Genomic DNA, 15,613 nt, shown 5'->3' with positions numbered 1-15,613 from the left:
ATACAGCTTTCTGATTTTGAAATAAGTATTGAATACAAATGCATCTACCATGGTACTTGTACTCCGAGGCATAAAATCAACAAGGAGCGTTGAGATCGCCCATCCATTCGTCCAGCTTGCTGATGATAGCTGCATGTCTTCTGATTTCCCCGTCTTCAGACAGGGGTCCCATCCTAGCTACAACTTTATTCACAACTGTATCTGCATCCATTGCAGGGCTAGTTGAGCCGTTTATTGTCAAGGCTGTGTCAAGTTCAAAATGATATGTAGAGTCCATACTGATTACTGTCCTTATAACTGGGGCAATTCCATGAACTCGCAGGTTCTCAATCAATGGATTGAGGCAGTTCTTGTTGAAGTCTGACCGACGTGCATCTAAAATTCCACGAATGGCAACTTTTAGGTTTACAAAGCTGGGCTCAGTATCGAAGAAATCTTGGCCGAGGCCCATCTTTTCGACCATAGAGATACGAGCCCTAGCAACCTGGTCTCTGAGTGCTTGTATTTGATCTGCAAAAGCTGGAGGATAGCCAAGTCTTATTTCGAAAGATCCCGAAAGCAATTTGCTAGCGTCGAATTTCTGTCCTGCGTCATACGCTGAGTTTTTAATCATATTGACGGTTATTAGAGGGTCTGGTGTAAGGTCATCGCCTATTAGTCCCTTCGGAAACGGAATGCTATCTTTCTTGGACTTCCGCGTGAATTCTACAAACTCTCCAAGAGTGCAGCTCCCATCTGCGATGCTTCCCCGACTCTTTGAAGCGATTATGTTATTCTCAACGCCAAACGCATTGATGCTTATTCAGTAAGCGTAGAAAAAGGCGACAATCTGCCATGGGCCAGCGGCTGCTAATGCCGAGACTTGTGCGATAACGCTCAGCGCAAGAAGAATTATCCAGTGAGACCTCATTATTTCGACGGAGTTTCCTAGGAAGAATAACGATTTCAAGTAGCGCCTAGAAAAGACACAAAGTTTTAAAAGATGAAGTTCCACAGTGAATTTTCTAATGTCAATGACAGAATAGTAAGGAACACGGAGCCACTTTAAGTACCTCAGACTTATACTAGTTGTTTGTACCATCATTCCCAAGGTATATTATGTCTGACTGCTCTTCTTTCCCCTCTGATTCAATGACCTGCGTTTGAGTCTAGATTCAATTGTCACATACCAGGGCACATGCAAATTTGGTCACCTGGGAGCTCCAAATGACCGTTATATTGAGTTTAACCATCACATCACTTCACATCAAATCTACGTAGATTGTTTGAACTAAGGTATATTGTGATTTGATAATATCTCAATATGTACAAAATTAGATTTTATATTGTTTGAGAGTATCCTATGGTCGACATGAGGGCAAGGTGTTTCATGTTTTTACGTCATATGATGTCACCTAGTGAGACTTAGAATTACCGAAATATCAAGTTTGGAGCCTTCGGTTAGATGTATCAAACAAAAAATTTAAGAAGTGACTTATGCAGTTGACCTTTGGATATACCATTGGACCATCTGCAACAAATATTCACGCCTCTACCTTCACATTTCACAATGCAGTCGACGACAAGTAGATGGTGCAATTTATAGAATATCATAATTCAGAAGAGCTAAGTAATTCTAATGAGTGAAGCTGAATGATATTAATATTCCTCTGTTTGAAGCCTATGACACTGGGATATTTTACCACTCGATTGATCTGCGATTTTCATGTCTATACCAAGTTCACAATAAGATGAACTTGATCGTTCACTCAACTCAGTCCGAAGCAAATTATATCTGATATAGGGATAAACTTCATTGAATCCCTGATCTGGACCTTTTGGCATTGTCCAGAGTTGGGAGGCTAGTTCTCCAGAACACATGAATGTTGTACTCGGCGTAGAGCTAGTCTAGAATTGAGCCCAGAATAAAAATCCCTCCGTGTTCCATCATCCCCATTTCTCTTCGACAGAAATTTCTTTCCTCGGCTCCGGACTGTAGATTAAACTGCGACAACCGTCTTGAGAGCCAGGATAATTTTTTCATCTTTCGGATTTGTAAATAGTCGAGAGACGTTCTGGATGCTACGGTTGGAGATCAAGCGGTTGTTGCTAGCCCCGCGGAACCAGAAAAACCGTTTACTACGGTTTCGGTAAGGAAAACTTTGCCTAGATGTCCCTTGAGATTGATGCTTTGAGATCCCAAGCAAGTTCTAAGAGACTAGACATAATATCAGCTCCTTTTTTCAGCCATTTCAGCTTTTTCACTTTCTATTTTTCTTTTCTTTTTCCACTCTTCAACTCTTCACTTCGAAGTCTTTAAGGGGTGAGTTACATGTGATTTTAATTAAAACTAATTTCAATCTCATCAATTTTAGCATGTTATTGATTTAATGTAAACTTTCTGAGTTCTTTTCTTTTTCTATTCGCTTAGCCCCCCCTCCCCCTAACATTAAAATCTGATAGTTAACATATAATATATCTTCATTTTCTAGTAATATAACTTGATCGGAAAGATCTAAAGTGTTCACAGTAAAGAAAGTAGGCTAGTGAAATGTATACATTATAAATGATATAAATTGAATTGTTCTAGACTAAAGTCTAACTACGAAGTGAAAGTGATATATATCTATATAGCGCGTACGGCCGCACTATATCTTTCCAACATAAAGAACTATTAATAGATTTACAATACACACAGAAACAGATTCAAATCTCAAGGCAGTTCTGCTTAGTTATTCAGTTATGAAAAGATATTGAAAATCTCAAGTATCGGTTTACGGGATGACCGTAAACACGCTTATTAGATACTTAAATTCTACAGTCATACTAACCGTATGATACGGCTGTACGGTTATTAGCGAATGGTCGTGAAAGCCGTATGATACTGTCTTCATGATTCTCCAGAGTAGAAATTCATTACGAATTATTACACTTTTAGAGTTGAAGAGAAAGACTAATTATATAATAAGTCTTTTATTTATATGCCTAAGTACTTATATACGATAAACCATCCTTACATTTCTTAGATTATACGATGCAATCTATAATAGAAAACATAATGGGAATTACTCTAAACTAATATACTCTAGCTATTGAAGGTTAGATTCTATAGTAGGAGGGAGGGGCAATTTCTCGTCATTTTAGACCAGATTCTATAGGTATATTACTACTTTCCTTTGATCTTTCTGACTCCTGCTTCTCCATTCCAGCTATCATAGTTCAGATACTGTGATTTGAGATATTTTCTATAATATAGAATTTAAGGAGCATGAGAGTGAAATAAGTTTGATTTTTACGGTAGAAGAGTAACTAAATAGCGTTTAGAGAACATGAGAGTAATTTGTCGTTTTATGTATAGTTTTTTGAAAAGAATTACTCTATATTCATAGTCTGAAAAGCATACTCGATTACTAAATCTATTATAATATACACTAATGAAATTCTTCTCGATTTGTCTTACTCTTTAGCATAATATTACAGTACTAGTCAACTGCTATTAGTCAAAAATCCATTTTTCACCAAAAATAGATATCTTGCTACATCTTCAAATACAAAAAATATTTATAATTAATAGCTTAAATTTATGAAAACAACGAGCCTATCCACCCGGGAACCAAGCTCTACCTCAACAACAACCCGGATCAGACGTTCCCTTCTGGAAACAGAAGCGGATCGCACCCGCAGAGGAGCGAATAGCCCCTGGCATTGAAGTTAAATTGCTAAATTCGGTCGCGACGATCACGCTGCTCAAATAGTTCCTTATCTTAGCACGTCTAAATACCCTCAGGGAGGTTCAAAACAGACGTTAATTAATATAAATAAATAAATAAAAAATAATAAATTTATGAAAATTTTGTTTTTATAAAGTTTATATAACGTGGTTTATCATCATGTAGGCCATATCATCATGTGGGCCACTTTCACCTCAATTATCGTATTCAAATCCATATTATTTCACAACCATTAAATCAATTGATTGAAAACTATTAAGAATCTAATAATCTAGGATCTATTACATTGTTTTGATAAGTTCTTGAATTGTAACCTGGTTTTCTACACTTACTATAATATTTATTAGAAAATACTTTTCCATTAGGATTTCCCTTATTTTGACACTCATTACATTGAATCTAAATATCAACCTTTTACTGAGATAATATATCAAAAGCCTTTTATTTAGTAAATATTCCTTCTTAGCGTAATTAGGTTTTTTTCGTACATCAACATTTGCTTAATATCTTATTTGTTTTTCGAAATATACGAATCTCTATATTCAAAAGTGTATTCTTATAAACTAATCTCTTTATACCTTTAGCTAGAGTTAATATAGTTTCGAATATAGGTATAGAAAAACTTGATTGATAATGAGTTATTCGAGATTTAATTAGTATTGATTGAGAAAAAGCTTTAATTGGATTATAAAGAGTTTGAGAGATCCATTGATCTATATCGAAAAAGGGAGGAGGGGGAATAGGTGTATGAATTCGAATATCTAATTTCGAAAGTACAGCTTCAGTGTCACGGGATCACCTCTAGGAGTATTCAGAAGCTTTACCGCTGAGCTAAACACTCAAAAGACTAAAAGGTAGAACTAGAAGTTCTACCTTACTCTCATATATATAACAGGATAGAATAGGATAGAAAGGGCTTAGTATCACCCTATAATACCACCCCCCTCCTTAAGGTATAGTCTCTATATCATCATTTACTAGGAGGTTTCAGGATTCAGGATTCTGGATTCTAATACCTCAGGCATTTAGATAGGCAGATAGGATCTATATATACTAATCCCCAAACCAATAAAGACTTGTAAGCACACAACAAATTTCGAAGGAAACTTTTTCTTCGAAATACAACCCTTTCGCGATCGATTTAGATCATAGTTATTAAATCAAATTGATTGCAATTGCCCCCAAGTGATTCTGACTAGTAGTTGTTATGATACTATTGTCGGTATTCCAAATACGAAATGTATACGAAAATTCGTATAAAATTTTTACCTCAAATTATCAAAATAAGAATAAAATCCTTAATATGAATTGTCTCGATAATTTATCAACATTTAGGGATACAATTATAATAAAGATTTCTTTTAAAGTTTTTATTATACCAAATACTTATCCTACTATTATCCTAAATACCTCAATACCTTCAAGTCCTCCCCTGCCTTCTGAAAACCCTCAATTCGAAATCTCTAGCCCTATTCTACTAACCAATCAGTCAATCAGTTTTGGAAGAAGAGTTGAAGAGTTCAATCTACTTAGTAATCCCTTTATTATTCAAGATACAATCAATACTATTTATATATTCAATCAGAATAAGAAACGGTATTTTATAATACCCTTTAGCAATTAGAACAAACAATCTAGAATACAAAACAAGGCAACTATATCAAAGGAAACGATCCTAAAAGCAAGAGATCTTATAGTATTAGCCTCAATTCTTTCTCAATTATATAATGAGTAATCGAAGCTATTAGATCTTTTAGAGATTTTTAGAGAATATATCGAAAAAGGAAAGCTCACTATAATCTCCAATATTATTATATTCCAAATCACTTATCTCGAATTAGTTATACGGAAAATCGAATCTCAAGCTAAAATATTAGCCAAAAACCCAATCCCAATTACTACAATACCAACTAAATCAACTTTTGCAATTATAGCAAAAGAAGGAGAATGGAATCTAGTCAGTAAAGGAAAAGCTATTAAGCCTATTCTAATAGACAAAAAGATTGAAATCACTTAAAGATGTCTAATCCTGATCAAACTAGAGATTACGAATACTATCTCTTTCTTACCTATATCAATACGAGACCAAATGAACAAAGCATTTCAGAAAACTGGAATTAAAGGCTTAGTTGTAATAGCAGTAATCCTATCTCTGAATAATAATATAATAATTACTACAAATACTCCTTTTACATTACAATTTCTAATAGAAAAGAAGGCAATCTGGAACAATCTCATCAAATTCGAAAGAATTCAAAAGGATTAAGAATGATATAAAGTTATTATTCACAAAATCCTAATAAGAGAATTCTCAGGATCGAAAGGAATGGATTTTATTTTAGAGGAAATCAAAATCTTCAACCCAGATTTCAAGCCTATAGGAATCCCTTTTTGGCTTATACTATTATCAAAAAGAGCTTATCAACGGGAAGGAGCTATAGTGATTGCTTTTGCAATAAAATCAGAAGCAGAGCTAGCTATTCGGAAACGACTATATATTGCTGACATTAGTACAAGAGTAGAAAGTTCTACGAATCCAAACCAACTATATAATGCCTAAAATGTCAAGAATTTGGATATCAGGATACACATTGTAGAAGGGACCCCTCCTATGGACTCTGTGGGGGCAAATATATAACATCAATACACTTATATATAGTATATAATATCAAAGAAAAATTCTATCAATATCTCACTGTTTAATACTCGAACTGTTAAGGAAATCATACAGCAAATTCAAAAACCTATAAAATCTATTAAGCAATTTAACAAAAGGCAAATAACACTAATATATAAGCTATACCAATATTCGAATCCTTCAAATAAATCTTAATAGAAGCTTACAAACTATAGAGAATATTCTATAGCTTATAATAAAGCTTAATATCGATCTTATTATGATTTAAAAACCATAGATTATCAAATATAAAATCGATTACTCAAACTCGAAATCAATTATACACTCCAATTTCACACAAATACTTCCAAAATTTAATCCCAATCTCCAGCCATATACTCTACTATACACTTCAAAAACTCTTTAGGCTACAATTCATCTAGCTCCCGATTCTCCAATAAATCTCGACATACAGATCTTCAGATATCAAAATAGAAATAAAACCTTTTAAATTATTAATATATATAACAAAGCCGATTAAGCTAAAAAGAAAGGTTTTATAATTAAAAGATATCTATATAATATATCTATCTTACAAGAAATTATTTTATTAAGCGACTTCAATACTCATTACCTTTGATAGAATTCTTTTTCGAAGAAAAACGGAAATATTGATTAATTAGTTGAATGGTTTGAAGATTAGAATTTTATTCTTTTTAATAAGCCTGGAATTAATACCTTTTATTAAACTAATCTCTTCAATCCAAATATCCTTAATCTTATATTAGTATCAAAAGGAATCTCTTTTTAAATTCAAAACTGATAAATACTCCTAAATATAGAATTTGATTATTCAGGAATACTATTCAAATTAAAAGGAAAAGAAGCCCTAAATACTTTTAATATAAGAGATGAACTCCTCTCTCTCCGCTGGCTACAAGGAATGGTCTCCTAGATACAGTACAAAGGAGCCAAAGGAACTAACTCTACCAAGAGCAGTCTTACATCGATTGATAGCTATGAAAACAGGCCACAGCGACTACGCCGCTTACCATCAGCGATTTGGTCATCAAAACAACAAGCTGGACTGCTCATGCGGCAGCGCTAAGGAACCATATCACTTCTTTAAATGCACTATAAACAACCTAAAGCGTTCAGACTGACCCCTTGCCCCTATAGAAATGCAATCTAACAAGCAAGCGATCACATATATCAAGAAACTCTTACACACACCTAGCAAGTTTACTCAGTTGATTATTGACTCAGAGTTCTACACTCAGATCTGTCCTAACTACTAAAGGACCCTTAGAAAGCAACAATCTTTTCAACAAAGCTTACTGCCTATCCCTTATAAACTCATCACTCAACTGATCACTCGAATACACTACACCCTAAAAACCGCAAACCCAATATATAATACAAGAGCCCTGCTGCTCGGCTAAACAAATAGCAATCTACTCTTGCTTCTTCTCCTTTACTATAGAAATCAAAGCTTACAATAAGCCTATCTACCCGGGAATCAAGCTCTGCCTTAATAACAATCTGGATCAGACATTCCCTTCTAGAAATAGAAGCGGATCGCATCTGCAGAGGAGCGAATAACTCTTAGCATTGAAGTTAAATTGCTAAATTCGGTTGCGACGATCACGCTGCTCAAATAGTTCCTTATCTTAGCATGTCTAAATACCCTTAGGGAGGTCCAAAACAGACGTTAATTAATATAAATAAATAAAAAAATAAAATAAAAATACTTTAATATAGAATCGATAACTAAATATAATACCAAGCTAACGAATTGGGAAAAATTCGAATTAATATTCAAATCAGAATCCTCACATTCCCCTATTCTTTCTACTTTAGACTCAATCACTTCAATTGAAGAGGATTCATTAAACCTCTTGAAAGATAAAGATAATTACTATTTAATTCTAGATCAAATAGCAAGCGAACTTACTAGGATCATTCAAAAGTAATAGAAAGGTGTATACCCAAAGTTGTTTTAATCAAAAGAACTAAATCATGGTGGTCACCCGAGTTGAAAGATTTTCGAAAAAAGTTAGGAAAAGCAAAGCAATTAATTGAATCAAATCTAGAGGACTCTAACTTCAAGGAAGAATATCGAATTGTTAGAAACAAGTACTTCCAAGCGATTAAAATAGCAAAGAAGAATTATTGGAACGAATTTCTAGAAAAGAAGGATACATAAACTATATTCAAAGTAATAACCTATACCAAAGATTACCAAGATCAAAGGATATCGGATATTTCAATAGAAAGCTTGTTTGAAGGAAAGTGCTTTGCTTTTAAATCGATTCTATTCCCATCTTCTTTTATTACTACAAAACCATAATGGGAAGAATACAAACAATTCAAAAAATAGAAATAGCTCAATCTCTTTCAAATCGAATTAAGTAATGCCTGCTCAGCCAAGATACAAGGAAAAACTCCTGGTCTAGATGGAATCATTCAAGAGATTATTATAAAAGCTTATAAAGCTATTTCACAAACCTTCTTTATTCTCTTCAGCAAACTCATTAACCTAGAATATTATCCTCAATACTGGAAACAAGCTACTAGGGCCATTTTAAAGAAGCTTCAAAACCGGATTATTCAGTTCCGAAAGCATACAGAGTTATTGTATTATTAAATTGTTTTGGAAAAATAAGCAAAAGGATTCTAGCCCAGCGATTGGGATATTTAGTGGAAACTACTCACCTTCTATATAAAAATCAAATAGGAAATCGGCAAAAAAAATCAGTAATTGATACTGTATTTCTATTAACTATAGAAATCAAAAGAAACAAGTAAGCTAATAAGAAAACCTCAATATTATTTATAAATATAAAGGGAGTTTTCGATTATATCTCGAAAAATCGATTATTAGATATTTATAAGAAACTAAAACTACCTATAAATCTTATAGCCTGGATAACCTCATTTCTTTAACAAAAATAATTAAAACTATCTTTTAATAATCAAATCAAATCTTTTAAACCAATTTCGATTGGAATATCACAAGGCAATTTAATCTCTCCAATCCTTTTCCTTATATACATTAAAAACCTTTTTTTATTCAATTCGATAAAATTCCTTTCTTATATTGATGATATCGCTTTAATTGCTAATTCTTTATATGGAAAAAGAATATCAAATCTTTAGAAAGAGTTATAAGATAAATCTATGAATTCAGTTTAAAAAATACTATTCAATTCGATCTAGCAAAAACTAAGTTAATGCACTTCTTATTATCCAATTTAATAAAAGACTACCCAATTACACTACCCAATTCGAAAACAATTATACCCCAATCTCTAATCAGATGGTTGGGAATATAATTCGATCCAAATCTCAAATTCGATCAATATATTAATATTCGAATTACACAAGCCAAAGGAGCATTCCATCGAATGACCCGATTAGCTAATATCGAAAAAGGCCTTAGTCCTAAAGCCCTTAGATAGCTATATATAGCATGTATGACTAATATAGCCGATTACGGATCAGTGATTTGGTGGAGAGGTCAATACAATTCAAGAATATAATGTAATCACTTCAAAACCTAGTTTTTCGAAAGATATTAGGAGTTTTCAAAATTGTTTCAATTCTTTTAATAAAAGTAGAAGCAAGCCTAAAACCTTCAAAAATTCAATTAGATTCGAATATTAAACAATACGCATTCCGTTTAGCTAAACTTGTAATAAACTATTTAATCAATATCGAAAAAGCATTACTAATTCAATATCAAGCCAATTTAAATGCGATTTCTATTTCTCAAAAAAAACGATATAAATCTATTCAATTGGATAGAATAAGGGAATCAACAAATCAGAACTTTAATCCTTCCTTATTTGAAAAGATCATTTATTTTAACTTTCCCTTATGGAAAAGAGAAACCCTTTTCCAAGTTAATATTAGTAATTTATCAAAAGAAAACGCTGCTATTCTTTACAATATTGTTTTCAAATATAAAGATAAGAATACTATTTATATTTACACTAATACCTCCTTCATTGAGAAGGGAATTGGTATTGGGGTAGGCATAGTGGCTATATAGTCAAATAATCGAATTCTATATCAAGAGCGAAGCAATATTGGTATTAATCAATTGGTATATAATGGAGAGCTTTTTGGAGTTATAAGAGCTATTGAATATGCTAGCTCAATTACTTATACTGATCAAAAGTTCAAAATCTATTTGGATAATTAAGTTAGTTTATACTATTTAAAAACTCCTTTAGATTATTTAGAATAAGTTAATTAAATAAGAATAATCAAGGCAATAGAAATCATTAGAGTAAAAGGAACTGAAATCTCGTTAAATTGGGTTTCTGGATATACCTTAGTTGAAGAAAATGAGTTAGCAGATAAGTTAGCTAAGGAAGCAATTACAATACAACCTATCTCGAACAAAACAAGCTTTAAACTATTAGATATGATTATCAAAAAATATATCTCAAATCAATAGCTTGATATTTTCAATTAATATGAATTTAAATCAAATCAATCCCTATTAATTTATTTGAACATATGATCTAATACATATACAAAACGAGCTCATAACAACCATATCTACGGATATCCCGAAATCATATTATACAATACATACCAGCGCGATCGCTATAGTGCTCCGAGCTGCTTGGCTCGAGAATACTGTCACAGCAGAATCAGAGAGGGCCGGCGAGCCAGCCGTTATCTACAGGGACAGCAGGCTCCCCGATCGATCTCGATGACCGCTCCTCAACCACTGCTTCAAAGAGAGTGCGGATTAGCAATAAAAGCGCTGGTTCCCTCTCAAGCTCGCTCGAGAGCGGTCAGAATATTATTGAAACAGCTGTGAAGACAGCTATTCAGAAGAAGATTGATACATAACGGAAGCGCATTGCAGATAAAGCTCTAGTACTCATCAGCTTTGAGACGATCCTTGTATAATTCGTAGTGCAATTTGCAGAACAGGATCTGAGCTGACTGGCAGGAGAATTGGTATGCAGAGCATTAACAGTTATCATAGATAGTATAAAAAGGACCTTCAACTCGAAGCTAGCAACAGAAAGCGTGAAGCCAACTATGTAAACGTATGCGGGGATACTTCAAACCCCCAAAACCACAATTGCTACTCCCTTCGGCTTAACAGTGAAAGCAGAGGCTGCAAACGGGCCCAAGCGGGTGATCAGTGGAGCACCGAGATTAGAACGCATAAATGAAAGACTTTTCCTCCGATTCGACAAACGAACCAAGATGGAGTCATCCTTATGGGGGATCAGACAGGTGTTAGTAAAGGCGGTTCCAGAGATTGCTACTCTAGGGGCTAGAGCTATTGCAATAGTAACATCCACCCGAACTAGGTGGGCAGTCACAGCTTCCCCAGAAGCCCGTATAGTCCTTCTTGCGAATAAGCAATAGGCTATAGTAGCTATTAAAGCTATAGATCTCGTGATCAGTAAGCTATAGTATATATATATAGCATTAGGAGTCCCGATGATCATTACCGATCTCCTGAAAATGCTCATAGAGATTGGGGAAAAACAAATGAGGGAAGAAATCTGGTATCAAATGGAACTATGTTTAGTATGGGTAGCGAAATCCAAGCTTGAAGCAGATAAGCAGAATCGGATCACCTGGATACTATCCTTCCAGAAGCAGCCACCTTATTGTAACCTATTTAACGAGATCCGAATGTTTCCAGCAAGTAGAAGACGAGCCTTGGGAAGACACGACCTAGGGTGTCAGCAATATTGTGAAAGCTGGAAATGCAAAAGAGAAGCGGTATGCAGAAAGTACGCACACCCGCTATTTACTCATGAGCCAACCGGGGATTGTAATCACCCAACACAATGCGCAGGATGCCGCGGGCCCTTCCCAACGGATTATAACAACTGCCCCACCAAGCCTCAGTGGGTGAACGGCAAGATAGTATACCCGGATCGAAAGCAAATCCAGATTATCCGACGAGCAGGGGAGATTAAACACTATTATCGCCTCAGCACTAGCAGTAACAGTTCAAATACCGATAATAATACAAGGAAGGAAAAGGAAATCTAGGATGGATGCAGTCTCCTGACACGAAGATGACAGCAACTCGGAAAGCGATACTAGAAGAGAGTAAGCGAACGATATCTCAAGGAGCTCAATGGATAAAGAGCGGGATGCGCAAGGCCAATGTATCACCCGTAATAGGACAGCAAAGATCAATAAGAATCTCAACCTTGAAGCTCTAAATAATCAGGCTATGACTGAGGGACATGATACAACAATAAAAGATCTATATGAATAGATCGAAACCGCTATCTATTGCCTGGATAAACACACGAAAAAGCCTCGCACCGCATACAGCAGCATTGCAGCGAGCGTTTGAGGAAAAGATCAATATAATATGTATACAAAAGCCCTGGGTATCCAATACACACACTCAAACACATAACGAATACCAATGCCTATCCCCAGTAACCTCCTGAAGGGGGAGCGGGATATGCGAGGAAGGGCAGGGATGTCTACAAGTAATGACATATATCAGAACTGAGACTAAATTACAAGTGCTATAATTAGTAGGAAAGGAGTATAGAGATTATATATAGCTTTCTATAAACGGAATTAAACTACTAAACCTATATAGAAAACCGAATACCTCAGGAGTCCTGGAGATGATCCTTGATCTAATACCAACTAGGGACATGATTATTGGGGGAGACTTCAATGCTTACTACACACTATTCGAGCCAGGTGTGAATACAGCGCATGATGACAATCGGCTCGCGGAATGGTCTAGTGACAGAAGCCTCAAGTTCACAAACATCCCGGGGCAAGCGACACACAGAGCAGGACACATGATCGATCTAGTCTTTTCCAATATCCCAGGAACATATACAGAAGTCAGGGCTGATATGCATTGCGGATCCGATCACAATACCCTCCTCACTATTATACAAAGAGCGAGTTCAGCACCGAGATCCCAATACGCGTATCGCATCAGGGAGGAAGACCTACCTCTGTTTCAAAGAATGGTATCAGCTAATATAGCGGGAATCAAACGGGAGGCACAGACAGCAATTACAAGTATAGCTCTGGATCGAGCTGTTGAAAACATGCAGAAGGTACTATAACAGGCAATCAGAACAACAGGAAGACCGGATCGGAAGACAGGAAAATCGGCCCCCTGGTGGACACCCGACTGTACAATCGCTCGAGATGTATACCTCCGGAGCCGCACAACCAATAGCGATTACTCTACAAAATGCAGAGCATTCCTATTATACATACAATAAACCAAAAGAGAGTACTGGAGGAAATTCCTTAATAAAATGAAATCAGATCGAAATCTGTATAGAGTGATCGGATAGCACAATCTGAGCTCTATATACCGCTTTCCACCAATCATAGTAGACAAACGCACCACTATATTGGATAAAGAAAAAGCCGAGCTGCTATGCTCAAAGATTTTATAGTACTTCAAAGCTACCGACGATCTCTCAAACTCCGGACATAATCAAAGTAGGGAAAAACTACCCTGGAGGGAGCCCATCTCTATAGAGGAAGTGGAACGTAACACTATAGGGATCTCGAATACATCCCCAGGGACAGACCGGATCACAGTGAGACTACTGAAGGCTATCTGAATAGAAATAGGCCTAGTTCTATATACTATTTTCAATAAGTATCTACAGCTCAATCACTTTCCTATAGTATAGAAGCAAGCAGAGATAGTTATACTATCAAAAGTGAGGAAGACAGACCGAACATCCCTATGATTATAACGGCCTATCGCCCTCCTCTCCTATATTGGGAAGGGCCTTGAAAGGATCATAGCAAAACGTCTAGTGTGGATAGCCCTAACACAAGAAATACTCAGTTCATAACACTGCGATGCCCTTCCGAAACGATCGGCTATGGACTTAATAGCGTTGTTCGTTCACAATACAGAAGTAGCGCTCAACAAAGGCCACGAGATCACAATGGTTACGCTGGATGTACAAGGAGTATTCAATACTCTACTTAAAAACAGACTCCTGAAACAAATGAGGGGATAGGGATTCCCACAAAACCTGATTGCTCTAATCGACTCCTTCTTAACTCAAAGGTAACTCAGGATTAGACTTAACAAAGCAATAACTAGCTACAGCACAATGAAATGCGGTACCTCACAAGGCTCACCCCTCTTGCCAATCCTGTATATACTTTATCTTACAGAGCTACTCCAGTAAGACCCTAAACTCCGATTTGGATATGCAAACGACATCTATCTATACCGATTATCAGCAAGTATTTAATAAAACATTGCAATACTAACAAAAAATATGAAAAGCATATTCCACTGGGAAGCTAGAAACAAAATAATCTTCACACCCGAAAAGATAAAGATAATCCATATAACACGGCATAAGTATTTCATTAACCCGGTATACAAAATAAACTACAATTACATTATTTTTCCAATCACACCAGGATTGGCTTTATAATGGCTAGGCATATAATTTGATTGCAAGCTCATATTCAAACAACATATCGAAACGCGAGCAGCCAAAAGCCGGAAATTGACTCATCACATTTAAGGGCTAGCCCGGATTACAAACGAACCCCCAGCAGTATTCTTATGAAAAGCAGTGATCATTTGCTTATACCCAGCTCTATTCTATGGGGTAAAAGTATAGTACACAGGACAAACAAAAACCACTGAACAGCACCGAGACGGGACACTAGTAGTAATAAGCGCCCGATTAGGAGAAGCGATTTTAGCTATCAATAAGGTCCTACGAATAGTAATCAAAGGAGTCCTTTTAGTCTAGCAAACAACCCTGAATACAATAATAATGAGAGATAGTGCTCTCCCACCAGCAGAAGTAGCACTAGAACAAATAAAATGGAGAACAGCCTTCCGTGTCTAAACTATTGATCCAAAACACTCACTTTATTATCAAGGGATAAAAGCCACCTACTCCTCCGGCAGCAGGGAAGGCCAATTGCAGCCAGCCAGAACAAAGGTCCAGATGATCAGCCAGTGCCTTCCCTGAATCAAGGAGACAACTTTAGCAGGGCCCCACTATATATCAGGGTGTCGAATGGATCCCATTAGAGGCCTTACGAAAGAGATAGCGGCAGAGCAGTTTCAGGAATGGTGGAACAAGCGTACACACGATCAAATCACTATATTCTCTGATGGATCGGAACAGACCGATAAGGATAGTAGGCGAGTAGGATATGGATATGTTGTATATAGAGGACAGACAATAGTATACAAAGGAAACGATGGATTGCATTACAACTCTCATGTATTCGACACGAAAACGATCGGGGC

The 15,613-nt window shown here is 35.8% G+C and overlaps 1 protein-coding gene across 1 annotated transcript; it reads right to left on the bottom strand.

Moving 5' to 3' along the window:
- Positions 1 to 76: 76 nt before the first annotated feature.
- Positions 77 to 613, bottom strand: EAF02_004960 (uncharacterized protein; the record flags this gene model as incomplete). The annotated part of the gene is made up of 1 exon (XM_038901008.1): positions 77 to 613. The coding sequence occupies one exon, from the start codon at positions 611 to 613 to the stop codon at positions 77 to 79; it is 537 nt and encodes a 178-aa protein (XP_038759520.1).
- Between the last annotated feature and the right edge of the window lie 15,000 nt (positions 614 to 15,613).

Source organism: Botrytis sinoallii (assembly GCF_014898435.1).
Source record: "Botrytis sinoallii strain Bc 23 chromosome Unknown BSIN_007, whole genome shotgun sequence".
NCBI classification, from domain to species: Eukaryota; Fungi; Ascomycota; class Leotiomycetes; order Helotiales; family Sclerotiniaceae; genus Botrytis; species Botrytis sinoallii.
Note: the sequence above shows the minus strand (reverse complement) of the source record. Positions and strands in the feature narration are given on the sequence as shown.